We start from the raw sequence: 14,862 nt of genomic DNA on the forward strand, positions 1-14,862 counted from the left end.
ACTCTGCAATGGAAACAACGAGGAACTAATACGGGATTGTGTACCGAACCGAACCGTCCAGTGGAAACGCATTCAAATGGTTCCGATTGGTGCCTCAGTTTTAAGAACGAACCGCTGGCCAATCACAACGCTTAAAAAGTGCCACGGAATTGGAACAGAACTGTGGAATCACGTCTCTGTGATGCAACACACACACATTCCAAAATGCTCTTCACTGTTGTGGGTTAGAACTCGCAAACCCCTCATTCTGCTGCTCGGTCTCAGAGGTGAAGCTTGTTTGTCTGTTTCGTCTACGGTTGGAAGGTTTTCGATAGTAATGGATGAACGTGACTTTAATGCGGAGCTGTTTCTTCAAAACGAGAGGCTCAGGCATGAGGTGGAGGATCTGAAAACGCTGCAGAGTGTGGTGAAGGAAAATCTGGAGCTGCGCTCGATCCTGGACAGCTTCCACTCAACCAACCATACGGTCATGGAGAAAAGCCAGATCAGTGCAGGTAATCCACATCAGCAGCTCAGACGCAATCACAACGCAGCGTTGGGAATATATGTTTATGTTGATCGTCTTGGGGCGCACGGTGGCTTAGTGGTTCGATTCCCACCGTGGCCCTGTGTGTGTGGAGTTTGCATGTTCTCCCCGTGCTGCGGGGGTTTCCTCCGGGTACTCCGGTTTCCTCCCCCAGTCCGAACACATGCATGGTAGGCTGATTGGCGTGTCTAAAGTGTCCGTAGTGTATGAATGGGTGTGTGAGTGTGTATGTGATTGTGCCCTGCGATGGATTGGCACCCTGTCCAGGGTGTACCCCGCCTTGTGCCCCATGCTCCCTGGGATAGACTCCATGTTCCCCGTGACCCTGAAGGAAGGATAAGCGGTGTAGAAGATGGATGGATGGATGGATGGATGATCGTCTTGTTGCTGTAGTGATTAGTCTGGTTCACTGATTTCAACCAGTTTTAATCCAAAACATAAAAAGCTCAAAAACAAGTCGCTTATAAATAAAGCAGCTTGGACAGAATGTGTTCAGGAATAAAAAATAAAAAAAGAGAGAGAGGGAATAAATAGTTATATTACAGTTGTGCTCATATGTTTACATACCCCTTGCAGAATCTGCAAAATTATCATTAATAATTAAAATAAATAAATAGGAGGAATCATTAAAGTCGCATTTAGTTTTTTATTTAGTTCTGCCCTGAATGAGTTACTTCACACAACAGATGTTTACATTATAGTCCATGAAACACAATAATAACTGAATTTACACAAATGACTGGTTTTACATTTTGTGATAGCGTTTCACGAGGCCCTTGTTTGTCCTGAGCAGTTTAAAAAGTCACCGTGTTTTGAGAATGTTTTTGTGCTCGTGACGAGTGTGTGATTCAGGGAGGAAATCCATGCTCCAGTGGCGCGACGACGTCGTGGGCGAGAGCTCGTTCAGAGACGGTCTTATCAGACCTTGTTGCACGTCGTCTCCTCTCAGAAACACGCAGGGCAGACCTGCATGTCCTGACACGCACTCCTCGTCCTGCCAGACGGTGAAAGGTGAGTTCCGTTCTCTCAGACATACGTGTTGATGTTGTTGTTGTTAATTCACACTTTCTTTGTTTTCTACACTAAAACGTATGTAGAAGCGTTAAAACGTTTTCTGATGCGACCCGCAGATTCTGAGAGGATGTTGGGGGAAATGGCCTTCCAGCTGGAGCGCAGGATCCTCTCCCACATCTTCTACAAACAGACGAGACTGTACGGTTTCACCGTGCAGAACATACTGGACAAGATCATACAGGTGAGTTAGTGTAGGTCAAAGGACAGGTGAGTTAGTATAGATCCTAACACAATAATACGAGTAAAAGTACAGGTGATCTATTATGGGTCACAGGTCAAAGTGCAGGTAAACCAGTATAAGTCATAGGTCATAAAACAGGTGAGCTAGTATAGATCATAGGTCAAAGTACAGGTGAGGCTGTATAGGTCTTTTAGTACAGGTGAGCTAGTACAGGTCATAGGTCATAATACAGCTGAGGTAGTATAGATCATAGGTCAAAGTACAGGTGAGTTATATGTTATATGTTACTGCACAGATAAGCTGTGTACAGGTCGTAGGTCACAGCAGTGACATCATGGAAATGTCCTCGGCAGGTGTCTACGCATCCTCTGACGGGTCAGGTGGACGAGGCGTACAGGTCTGAGCTCATCGAGCGCTATGAGGATCTGATGAATAGGCTCGGTGTTTTGGGCTACAACTTGACGCTCCATCCTCCCTTCACCGAGTTCATCATCAACACGTACGGCATCCTGAAGGACCGCCCGGACACACACACGGCTCGGGAGTGGGGCCACAACGACCTGGACGTCCTGCAGCGTGCGATGATGGAGACGGCTCCGCCCAGCCTGCTGAAAGACCTGCTGGTCCTCTTCGGCTGCCTGTCCTACCTGGCGCAGAAGGACGGAATGCCGCTCCTCCTGTGGTAGCGCTAACTTGTGTGCGCTATCTCACGTTCCCCAAGCTTCTACATAACCTAAGGACTCGTGTTAGTCATTAAAACAACCTGGAACATGAAGTTACTGCTCATGTTTTTATTTATTATACAGTTCACAGATATGATCACCTTCCACACACCAAGAAGAACAATAACAGACTTAATGGAACCGTTATCACACTTTAACTGAGGATGCCAGGCTAATGTAGCTAATGAGTAAGGAAAGCTAATGGCCTCCAGCTTAGCATTTTACATCACTGTTGATCCCGGTTTGATCCTGATTCGTAATTTGTATTGGAATTTGTAATGGTTTTAATGGTTAGAATGGGAATTGTCTTGGTTTTAATGGAAACTGTACTGTAATGGTCCCTGTGGGTCTCTACTGGTAATTTGTTGCCTTCTATTGGTGGCATGTTATGTCTAGTGGATACCATTAAAGACCTACATTCTTAATTCTACAACCCCAATTCCGAAAAAGTTGGGACAGTATGGAAAATGCTAATAAAAACAAAGAGGAGTGATGTGTAAATGTACGTTGACTTGTATTTAAACAAAAAACGACGTGCTCGGGAATACTTTGGTAAACCTTTGTCAGTCGACACCATTCGCCGCTGCATCCACAGATGCAAGTTAAGGCTTTACTATGCAAAGCAGAAGCTCCGCCCACTTCTCTGGGCTCGGACTCATCTGAGATGGAGAGTAGCACATTGGAATCGTGTTTTGTGGTCCAACGAGTCGACATTTCAAATAGTGTTTGGACAAAAAAGCATTGTGTTCTCCGGGGTAAAGAGGAAAAGGACCGTCCGAGCTGTTCTCAGCGTCAGGTCCAAAAGCCAGCGTCTGTCATGGTATGGGGCGTGTCAGTGCCCATGGTATGGGTAGCCTGCACATCTGTAAGGGCAGCATTAATGCAGAAAGATATGTAGACATTTTGGAGAAACATATTCTGCCATCCAGAGCAGGACAACGCCAGACCACATTCTGCCCGGATTACAAGCGCATGGTTGCGTAAGCAGAGAGTGCAGGTGCGAGCGTGGCCTGCTGCAGTCCAGACCCGTCTCCCACTGAGAACGTGTGGCGCATCATGAAGCGTAAAATAATTCAACACATTTTCAAATGACTTTTGTTTTGCATTTTCCATACTGTCCCAACTTTTTTAGAATCGGGGTTGAATGTAATTTAAACCATTCGATAATGGTTTTAATGGTTAGTAATGGTATTTGTAGTGGAAACCATTAGAAATTCTATGATGGTTTCTATTGCTTTGTTTTTTCCAGCAGGGTTGTTGGATCCCCTGGGTTCTCCAGTTTCCTTCCAAAAACATACCATCAGGTGGACCGGCTATGTTAAATGGTGTGAACGTGAGCGTGAAAGGTGCGCTGAGGTGGATTGGCGTCCCATCCCGTATCTATTTTCCCACCTCACGCCCAGCGTTCCCAGGATACACTCCGGATCCACCACGACCCCGGGCAGGAGAACGCAGTTACAGAAAGAGAGTCTGTTCATAACACAGTTATTGAGAATGGTTTATAATCGCAGTTGTCACTAATGGATGTTGGCTATTTAGTGTCATTTCCTGTCAGGGAGTTTTTTCCCTCAACACCTCACCACCAGATCTAAACCTACATCCGGATTTCTGTAAAGCTGCTTTTGTGGCAGATAAAACTGGATGGAATGGAACTTTTATTATCTCGTATGGTTCATGTAGGAGGTTCAAACGATGCAGAAACGCTTACAGGATGTTTTAAAGCTGTGAGGTAAACTTAGCTTAGCTCTGCTTCCACCACACCTTTAATACAAGTCGCGGGAACGCGCAGAGGCGCGCGGGGGCGAGCCTGACTTAATAGGGTGCTTCTCGAGTGAACGAAACCGCTGGAGAGAGAGAGAGAGAGAGAGAGAGAGAGGGGAAACGAGTCAAACTGCAATCAGTGTTCCGGTTTTGTGCTGATTGAGGTGCACAGTAAGATGAAAGTCGGAGCTCGTGTTTAAAACCCTCGCGTTTTGGAGCAGCAACAGAACCGAGCCTCAGTCAGGTGAGTGCACCGACCAGGTAAACTTCAGCTAGCTCGCTGTGCTAACACCTAGCCCACCCGTGTTGGGGAAGATTTTAGCTAAACATGTAAAAGGGGATAAAAATGGAGCTGGGGTTCCACCGCTGCTCGTCTTGAGTCGAGTCTTCGATCTTGGGAGCTCCATCACATTTCTAGCATTTAGGAATCGATTCCGCGAGTCGATTCGGCAGCGAGGCTCCGCGGTTCCGCGGTTCCGCTCTGACGTCATCGCCCATAAGACACCCTGTTTATTTTATCCGCTTTTGATTCATTTCTCAGGAGTCACTGCTGCATTTCCGGCCCTGCATTCTGACCTGCTTTTCTTTCTCCCTTTCACTTCAGCTCCTCAGAGCATTTAGACACTTCTGCTGAAGCTTCTGGAGTGAACTCTAATCTAATAAATATAGATTTTTTTTTTTTATTCAAAACGAAGGGTGAGTTGGATCAGGTGTTAGGCGTTAGTGCAGGGTTGCCAGATTTGTGTTACAGACTCCAAAACACAAACCGGTAGAACATGTGTTCCAGATGCTGTGCTTCCTTATGACCTGCGACACTGGGACTATTCGTGTTACTTTTTGGTTCAGTTTGGATGTCTAACTTTTATTTACTTTAATATTTATTAATAGCTAATATTTATTTAATTTTAAAAAAAGCTACAGTACATTTTCATGGTACAGTCAGTACTGTTTATTTTTATAATAAAATTCAGCAATATTTAACTTTTGAGTGTTAGGTTTTAATTCAGAATCAAATTTAAAAACTTCAACTCGGTTGATTAATCGGTTATCGTAAGGTACCGCCCAGCGTAGTTATCGGTATCGGTAAAATCCGCTATCGCTCGACCCCTAAACCCATTTACTGAAGACTGAATGAATAAATGATCTAATCTACACAACCTAAAAAGCATTCCTGCAGGAGGAAAAACTCATGGATCTGGCAACACTCACTGACTCCACCGGGAACTATAAGCTCTGATCCAGTTCTTATCAACACACCTGTAAAAGGTGTGAAAGCAGTGAACGATTCAGTGGTCTCAGGTTTTCAAGCCTCGCCTCACCGTTCCCTCGTGTTTCCAAACGGGACGCCGCCCAGAGCTTAAAAACAAGTTCAACCTAAATGACCACACCTTGATCCAGACAATAGTTCTCTGCATGTATGAAATGCTTTGCGTAACCGGTATTGTGGTGATCACACACACACACACACACACAGGTAATGTCGGAGGTGTGTGTTGATTTTATCTCGTGTGCTGACTACAGATGGTAAAATGTGGACAGATGGCGAGGGCTGGATTACTGTGTGCATGTCTGTTCTTGTCCTCATCTCACCCCGAGATGTCTTTCTCTCAACCTTTCTGTTTAATTATCAGGGGTGAAAGTCCTTCGCTAAACAAGTCTACTGGATTATTTAGACCTTACTGCTGTCCTGCTTTCGACTATATTATACTACATTATATTATATTTAACAGCTTCATATATTATATTTAAAGAAAACCATTAAAATATTTTATATATATATATATATATATATATATATATATATATATATATATATATATATATATATATATATATATAGTCAGTTCAGACTTGAGGAGGAATGAAATCTTGACTATTAAACACCAGATATTGACTTTTGGGTATCTCAGTGGAAATTCCGGGTTGTTGGATGTGACATTTGAACTCGTATCGACTTCTAGACGATATTATCTCGGTGTGTGTGTGAGCTTTCCGGAGTAATGCAGATTGAAATCCATATTTAAAATTAGGATATTACGGTAAATATGTGAAGCAGAGGAGATATCTGAAATGAGTCTTTGGCTGATGAATGTTAACACACCTGGACACGTTTTCCTGCACCCAGAATCCAGGAAGAATAAAGGTATAAGGATGACGATTAAGCAGACATGAGAGAATGTCGTACCAAAGCCTACAGTAACGATCCAGTGCAAGTTCCGGTCGTGTGATATCCATACGCTAGTAGAGCCATATGGAAAAAGTAGTTCTTTCTCTGAAGCCCTATTCGGACGGGATTAGTGTTCCATGTCGGAGGTGGTGTAATGTAATTATTACTGGAGTATTTCTGGGATTTAAGTCTGGATCCGTCAGGCCAGTCTTTCTTTTTTCCGTTCATGTGTTTGGAAAGATAGATTATATGTTTTTATTACCTTCCTACTATAGACGTATCTTACGAATAAGTACTGAAGAGGACCGGTGCTACAGATTTATTTCCTCAAACACACTGAATTGACTTCATTTCGGTTTAATGTGAGCTGAACGTCTGCCTTTAGACTTAAGTGGTAAGTGAATCTGGAGTAAATGCGTTTCTGCGTTCTTTTCTCAGGGCAGGAGAACGTCTCCAGAGCTCTGCAGATCAGATAGAGATTAGACCGAACATGTTGGAGTATTCCTTTAATATACACTCGTGGTGTTTTTTTTTTTTTGAAACTCGCAGGGAGATTACTCGGCCGCAGGCTGGACGTCTGGATGAAAGAACCCTGGCGGATGGGAGATGATTGGACGTGTCCCGAGTTGCTGCGTGTCCTTGTTGTGGTGTCGTGAGACGAGGGATGCCTCTGAGAGAATCGCCCTTCCCTAATGGCTTCGTCGGGGCTCTTCACGCCCTGGGATGGGGCCTCATCTTCCCCTGCTTCTGGTTCCTGGACCGACTCATCGCCGCGTGTGTGTCCACGACGCTGGAGCGCAGGCGGAGACGGGAGCAAGAGTGCTACCTCTACCCGCTCGAGGTTTTTTTTGGCTCGCTGCTCTTCCTCTTCCTTTTCCTCATCTCGGCGCCGTTCGCTTTGCTGGGTTTCCTGCTGTGGGCGCCACTCCAGTTCGCACGCCGTCCCTTCTCCTATATGAAGCGGGACGTGACGATTAAGATGCAGGACCGTAACGCTGGATGGGAGGAGTCTGGAAAGGTGACATTTGGGTTTTTAAGTGGTAATCTGTGCCTTCTGCCCGGGGGTCTGGCGCGATTTAATAACCTGGCTCACACGCAGCAGCGGGCGCTCTCCATCGGGCGCAACATCGTGCAGGGCGTGAGCCGGCCGCATATCCGTATTTTCGTCGACTCGCCAAGTAGCTGCGCGGCCTTGAGCCCGTCCTCCAGCCTCCTGAACGCAGGCTCCGCCCCCTACGGCACCACGAATGCTCATCCTGCGCCATCAGAACAGAATGGGGACGTTTCTAAAAATTCAGCGCCAATCACAGAAGAACAGGCCGTGGACGGCGATAAAGAAATCCTCCAAACGTCCAGCGGAGGCGCCGTAGCAAGCAATCACACTCACGAACTCCAGGTGAACGGAAGCCACGTGAAGCCTTCGCGAGCGTCACACACACCTGTGGAGGTCTCGGCTCTGTTTCCAGCCAGCGTGGACATCCTGTGCCTGCAGGAAGTGTTCGATAAGAGGGCGGCGGCCAAGCTGGCTGAGATTTTGTCTCCGCTCTTTGGTCACATCCTGTACGACGTAGGCGTGTACGCCTGCAGCTCCGGCTCCTGCTTTAAGTTCTTCAACAGCGGCTTGCTGGTGGCCAGTCGCTACCCGGTGTTGGAGGCGCAGTACCGCTGCTTCCCCAACGGCCGAGGAGAGGACGCTCTCGCCGCTAAGGGCCTGCTCTCTCTCAAGGTGCACGTGCTAACTGCTTGTAACACGCCGTCATACAGGAAACTTCGGAACAAGTACAACGACACTGAAATATGTTTCCTTGGTGATTTAGTTTTGTACGACGTTCGATCACTAACTAGTCATATCTATCATATTCCTTTTGTTGTCCCAGATATCTCGCCTTATTTGTCAATCTTTTATTAAAGTTTGTGCGTAAATGTCCGTAAAACCGAACTGAAATGAATTACCGTTTAAGTTTCTTCACAGTTTCTTCATTCCGTGCGTATGTATGTATGATTAACGCCAATCGGCTCTAAATTACCGAGCGTATTCCCTTCACATTTACATTTGGCCACACCCACAGATCTCCATAAAAGGCAAAGAGAGCTGAAAACAACAAAACGGGGTCTAAACGGAGGACGAGTGCCTCGTTAATCCGAGGCGTGTGTTAAATCTTCCAATAACGCAGCTCAGCCACTGCAGCACCCCGGAGCGCTCATAGACACACTGACGTTTCCTCTTCCTCCCTTTATCGCGCGCCATTACTTTTATTCTCATCGAACGGCTAGTTTTATTGGCTTAACTCCGCAGTAACTCAACAGGTAATATACGATCCCCAGACGTCAGTGAGTCTCCTTATCCGGACGTTTAGGCGCATGTAGGATACGGATGTTTGCGAGCTGATGCGTTGATGAAGGTGTTTACAGTTTCTGAGGCGGTTTTTGTTTTCAGGTACAAACCGGATTACAGAAGGGAGAGAAGAACATGGTGGGGTTTATTAACTGCACTCATCTTCACGCTCCAGTAGGTAGGAAGTTTTTACGCCTCTCACGCCGTATTTTTATCTCGGACGCCTCGTCGGAAATGTGTCCGTCTCTGTAGAGTTCCTGAACCTGTGGGTGCGGGGTTTCTCCTCCTGGGTTTAGGAGATGGAGAGATCCGATGTGAGCAGCTGGAGATGATCACCCAGTGGATCAGCGAGTTCCAGACCACAACCAGGCAGCAGGACGAGGTGGTGGTGTTCGACGTGCTCTGTGGAGACTTCAACTTCGACAACTGCTCTCCGGGTACGTCACCACAAACAAACAAACAAACAAACAAACAAACAAACAAACAATATCCCGTAAATGCACTCTTTAAAAAAAAAATATTTATTTATTTATTTACATTTTTATATATATAAATCCTCCTTTGTAATATACTCAGATTCAGTAAAATACACAACGTTTTCAGTATTTATATTTTAATTTGTATAATTACTTTATTCTTCTAAAACGATTTTCTTATTTCTCATTTTTTGACATTTCCTTGTGTTAATTTTGCCTTTTTTTTCTCCACTGGATCTTTATTATTCGAAAAATCTTTCTTTTTTTTCCATTTACACTGCATTTTATTCTATATTTCTCTTTATATTTTTATTTTATTATTTTATGAACTCTGTTCTTTAGTTTCTCTTGTATAGTTCATTTTATTCCATTTTTTTGTGTTTTTATCTCCTCATGCTTAGTTTATCTTTATTTTCATTTTATAACTATATATATATATATATATATATATATATATATATATATATATATATATAGATAGATATATATATAGATAGATTTAGATTTTAACTCCAGAAGCAAATTGACAGTTGTAGCTTCCTGCTGAATAATTATTTGATTTATTTCTCTTTTAATAAAATTTTTTGGTGAATTTATTTAAGGTTTTTTTTTTTTTTTTTAAATCTCGTCACAATCTTTCTCTTTCATTTCTTTTTGTTTCGTTGTTCTAAAATTCTTTTCATTTTTTGCTCATTTACATTTTGTTTTATTCTTTATTTCTGTCGCTAATCTGCTTATTTTTATCACTTCATTTTATTTAGCTGTGTAACTGCGCAGCACTTTAACGCTACGCTGTTATGCGTTTATAAAGACTTTTATACACCCGGTAACTCACATCACACAGACACGACGAGGTCTTCTAACGAGTTTCTAACGTCACTGACATGACTGCGGTAATCACATGCTCATCACTCGTCGTTGTTGTATTGAACATGAGTTTTAAATAACGGTAATGCCTTGACGGTTATTAAGCTCTTCCTGTTTATGTGTGCGGTGTGTTGAGTGGAACTGCGGTAACGTCGTCGGTTATCGTTAACGTTTCCTCGTGAGCGCTAGTCAGTGTGAGAGTTTTGTTCAGTTTCTCGTCTGTTTGTTTTCGTGTGCAGACGACGGTCTGGAGCAGAAACACACTCTGTTTAACGACTACATGGATCCGTGCAGAGCAGCAGCGGGCCGAGAGAAACCCTGGGCTATAGGTACACACACACACACACACACACACACACACACACACACACACACACACACACACACACACACACACACACACACAGCTATAGTGACGTGTAGTGACGTATGATGACGTGTAGTGATATAAAGTGACGTGTATTGATGTGTAGTCACGTGTAGTGCAGCTATATTGACATGTAGTGACGTAGATCTCATTCATAATAGTCGATACGGTGAAGTGTTTGTGAGGAGAAGTGTGTTTATGTAGCGTGTGTGGAAGGAGTCTCCAGTGTCAGCGCTGTGTAACAGTCAGAAGTAAAGCTGTAACTGTAAGATTTCCCACATCTTCAGGACAGAGGACTTTGCACTTCCACGACATTAAATGTAACCATAAACGGATAAAAAGGACGAGACGACGTGTGGCGTGAGAGGAATAAAACGCTCTGTGTGTGAAGTTGGTTATTTTCCCGAAACAGCGCGTCCCTGCGTGTTTTATTCCTCTTACACCACAGCTATTCGCCATTTTTTATTTATTAATGAACAACATGCCGTACTTTTTGTCCATTTACAGTTGTATTTGTCGTGTTACATCAGATTATATCAGATCGCGATCAGTTAGTTTTTGTTTTGTTTTTGATGTTTGTGTGTTGTTTTTTTTCCCTCACCTCCATTCCCCAGGCACTCTGTTACAGCAGCCTACCTTATACGATGAGGACGTAAACACTCCGGATAACCTGCAGAGGTGAACCACATTTCCATCCATCCATCCATCCATTGATCCATTCATTTATTCATCCATTCATTCATCCATCCATCCATCCATTTATTCATTCATCCATCCATCCATTCATTCATCCATCCATTCATCCATCCATCCATTCATTTATTCATCCATTGATCCATTCATTTATTCATTCATCCATCCATCCATTTATTCATTCATTCATCCATCCATCCATTTATTCATCCATCCATTCATTCATTCATTCATCCATCCATTCATTTATTCATCCATCCATTCATTCATTCATTCATCCATCCATTCATTTATTCATCCATCCATCCATTCATCCATCCATCCATTCATTTATTCATCCATTGATCCATTCATTTATTCATTCATCCATCCATCCATTTATTCATTCATTCATCCATCCATCCATTTATTCATCCATCCATTCATTCATTCATTCATCCATTTATTCATTCATCCATCCATCCATTCATTCATCCATCCATTCATCCATCCATCCATTCATTTATTCATCCATTGATCCATTCATTTATTCATTCATCCATCCATCCATTAATTCATTCATTCATCCATCCATCCATTTATTCATCCATCCATTCATTCATTCATTCATCCATTTATTCATTCATCCATCCATCCATTCATTCATCCATCCATTCATCCATCCATCCATCCATTCATTCATTCATTCATCCATCCATTCATTTATTCATCCATCCATTCATTCATTCATTCATCCATCCATTCATTTATTCATCCATTCATTCATCCATCTATCCATTCATTCATTCATTTATTTATTCATTTATTTGTTCATTCATTCATTCAGTGATTAATTGGTTAATTAATTATTATGACACGTTTATAACAGAGGAAATCAATCTGTTTCGGTTATAAATGAGCTTTTCTTGATTATGAATGATTATTCCATGGCTACATGATGGTACTTTAAAAAAAAAAAAAAAAACTATAAATAAATAAAACAGGGAGTCAGCACCAGAATTATTGGCACCCTCGGTAAAGATGGCGTAAAATAAAAAAAAGTCACGCTGTAAATATGACCGAAACGAACTTTTAATTGATGTAAATTTATTCAAACAAAATCAAAAATCTGTTTTAAAAACAAAAACAAAAACGTTTTCCAACAAAAACAGATTTATCATAATTATTGGCACCCTCACGTTTGGTACTTTGTACTGCACCACCACCCGTCGCTAATATAACAGCGCTTCTCCTGTATCGCTCAATCTGAAACACTCAGAGAACACAGAGTGAGGAATCTGAGACGGTTCCTCAGTACAGATCCTCTCCAGATCCTCCAGGGTCCGGAGTCCTCTCTTGTGACCACTCCTCTTGCCCTCTGTCCTTCCCCATAACACATCTTATATTATACCCATCTTTACCAAGGGTGCCAATAATTTTGAAACCTGTAACAAATGCCAAAGTTTGGAAAAAGAACATTTTTGGAGCAGGAAAAGAAACTGGACTGTATTTTTTTTAAAAATGTTGTTAGGATTGATTTTTATTATAGTTATAGTTTATACTTGATTATATTTAATTATATTTATTTACATTATATTTAATGTAAGTGATGTTTCTGTGAAGGAGTTTAAACTGTAAAGTGCTTCAGTTAAAAACTATATATTTTTAAAGCTTGGTATCTTTTAAAGAAAGTCTTCAGTATCAGAAAGGAAACGTGGTATTGTTCCGTCTCTACGTTTAAAACTGTGCGAAAATGTCTGCAGGACTCTGGAAAATGAAGAGTTGCGTAAGCTGTACCTGGCGCCCCCCTTACCCCGCGGTGACGCCCCTCTCGTGTACCCCGAGCCCGGGGAGGCCTGGGTGGGCCGCCGTATCGACTACCTCCTGTACAGAGAGAGCAATCTGACTGAGCGCTGCCACACGGTGAGACGCGGCAGAACTCAACCCCGCAGCACGGGGAGAACATGCAAACTCCACACACACAGGGCCACGGTGGGACTCGAACCCCCGACCCTGGAGGTGTGAAGCTGTAGTGGAAGGAGAAGTTGCGGGCTGTGCACGGACAATTCTCTTATTGTGTCCGTGCTGCTTTCCTTTTCCCCTCCTGTATGTTTGTCTTCGTTATGCATGAGGGGAAATCTGCTTGCTTTCTGACTCACGCGCTGCTTTACACCGTCACGCCTCTACAGAGCGGAGAAACCGGTCCTGATTATTATTATTATTTTATTATTATTATTATTATTAAAGCTGAAAGATGGTTTTGTTTTTCTTTTCTTCTGTTCGTCTTTCAGGAGGTCGAGGAGTTTACGTACGTGACCCAGCTGGCGACTTTAACGGATCACATCCCCGTCAGCATGAGACTCGCCGTCACGCTCGACTCCTCAGGCTCATGAGCTGGAACACACGTCACTCTCTCACTCACTCACTCACACACAGACACAGACACACACACACACACACACACACAGAGAGAGCTTCAGACAGGACAGGAGTATGGAATAAACTGCAGCTGAACCTGTGCTGTACCGGTGTTTTATATATCAGGAGATAAATCCTGATTTTATCACACTCTTTTATCAGGGTGAAAGTTCTGACACTTCTGATGTAATGAAGACACTTTTTAATGAAGACACTTTTCTTTGCTTTTTAAAAAAAAAAAAATAATCGAATTAAATGAAATGAACTGTAAATTTTGCACTGCCACAGTGTGGATTGTATTAAAGTCGTTACCTCGTGCATGGTTTAGGATCCACTGAGAGACTCCGACCTCACCGGCAATAAACATCCACCTTTTATTACTTAGGTTTTGTTTTTCTATTCTCTCTCTCTCTCACTCACACTCTCTCTCACACACACACACGCACACACACACACACACACACACAGATGATTCATGTAATCTATTTTAATAAAAAGTGACACTATTCAAACTGATGATTTCGTTTCTATTTCGAGTCTTTTGTTCATTTTTAAACAAAGTGTTCAATGAGGATCAGATGTACAAAGACCTAAAACAAGAAAGAAAAGTATGCAATTTTGAGCAAAGATTCTTTTCTTTTAAAAAAAATGCTATTATAAAAATCAACAGAGCTAAAAACAGAAAAGTCAGTTATTTTATATGAAGAAGAAATTGTTATTAAAAATAACAGTATTTACTCTGTAGTGCATTATTTTGTAAACTTTGTCATTTTAGACTCATTTCTAAAAGCATAGTGAAAGAAAAAATCCCACAATGCACTCTGGTAGCTTTTCTTTAACCCTCGAATATTTAATTTAAAAAACAATTGATTTTATATAAACAAACATGCCAATTATATTTGAACAAATTATCAAATAAAATAAGCCGCTAATGCACTTAGGACGTGATCTGCTTTTTTATGAAGTTGTTTAAAAAAATATTAATAATCTGAGTTTCTATAAAATGTACAAAGCAGAACTTTTGTTTGCGTTTTCCCCCTTTTCTTATTGCATTAATACAAAAACACACGGCATCGATCCATCCATTAACAATTTAACAGAGCGCTGAAAAAGATACAAGAGAAATAAGGAGTACATTAAAACAAAGACGAGGGAGAAGAAAAAGACAGAATTACATAAATATTTCAAATCAAGTGAATAAATTCAGCCTTTTTTTGCTTTAAAAAAATTAAATAAAATATTTCCCCCTAATAATAATTAAATTAATAACAAAATACTAAAATCTGACTCAATATG

General features: G+C 42.2%; 2 protein-coding genes across 3 annotated transcripts; both read left to right on the forward strand.

Annotated features, from left to right (window-relative positions):
* Positions 1 to 181: 181 nt before the first annotated feature.
* LOC108256261 (uncharacterized) lies at positions 182 to 2,556 on the forward strand. Its single transcript, XM_053674781.1, has 4 exons — positions 182 to 494; positions 1,379 to 1,537; positions 1,657 to 1,781; positions 2,135 to 2,556. The coding sequence occupies exons 1-4, from the start codon at positions 182 to 184 to the stop codon at positions 2,465 to 2,467; spliced, it is 930 nt and encodes a 309-aa protein (XP_053530756.1). The 3' UTR covers positions 2,468 to 2,556.
* A 1,568-nt stretch (positions 2,557 to 4,124) lies between these two features.
* On the forward strand, positions 4,125 to 14,082 carry smpd5 (sphingomyelin phosphodiesterase 5). Of its 2 annotated transcripts, none has more exons than XM_017452915.3 (8): positions 4,125 to 4,508; positions 6,981 to 8,157; positions 8,869 to 8,944; positions 9,063 to 9,203; positions 10,349 to 10,438; positions 11,091 to 11,154; positions 12,912 to 13,071; positions 13,440 to 14,082. In XM_017452915.3, exons 2-8 carry the CDS (start codon positions 7,096 to 7,098, stop codon positions 13,539 to 13,541), a joined length of 1,695 nt encoding a protein of 564 aa, XP_017308404.1. In that variant the 5' UTR covers positions 4,125 to 4,508; positions 6,981 to 7,095; the 3' UTR covers positions 13,542 to 14,082. The 2 variants fall into 2 exon arrangements, with proteins under 2 accessions (XP_017308404.1, XP_017308406.1); XM_017452917.3 differs by lacking the exon at positions 4,125 to 4,508 and adding an exon at positions 6,168 to 6,825.
* Positions 14,083 to 14,862: the final 780 nt, after the last annotated feature.

This window comes from Ictalurus punctatus, chromosome 23, assembly GCF_001660625.3.
Source record: "Ictalurus punctatus breed USDA103 chromosome 23, Coco_2.0, whole genome shotgun sequence".
In the NCBI taxonomy this organism is placed as follows: Eukaryota; Metazoa; Chordata; class Actinopteri; order Siluriformes; family Ictaluridae; genus Ictalurus; species Ictalurus punctatus.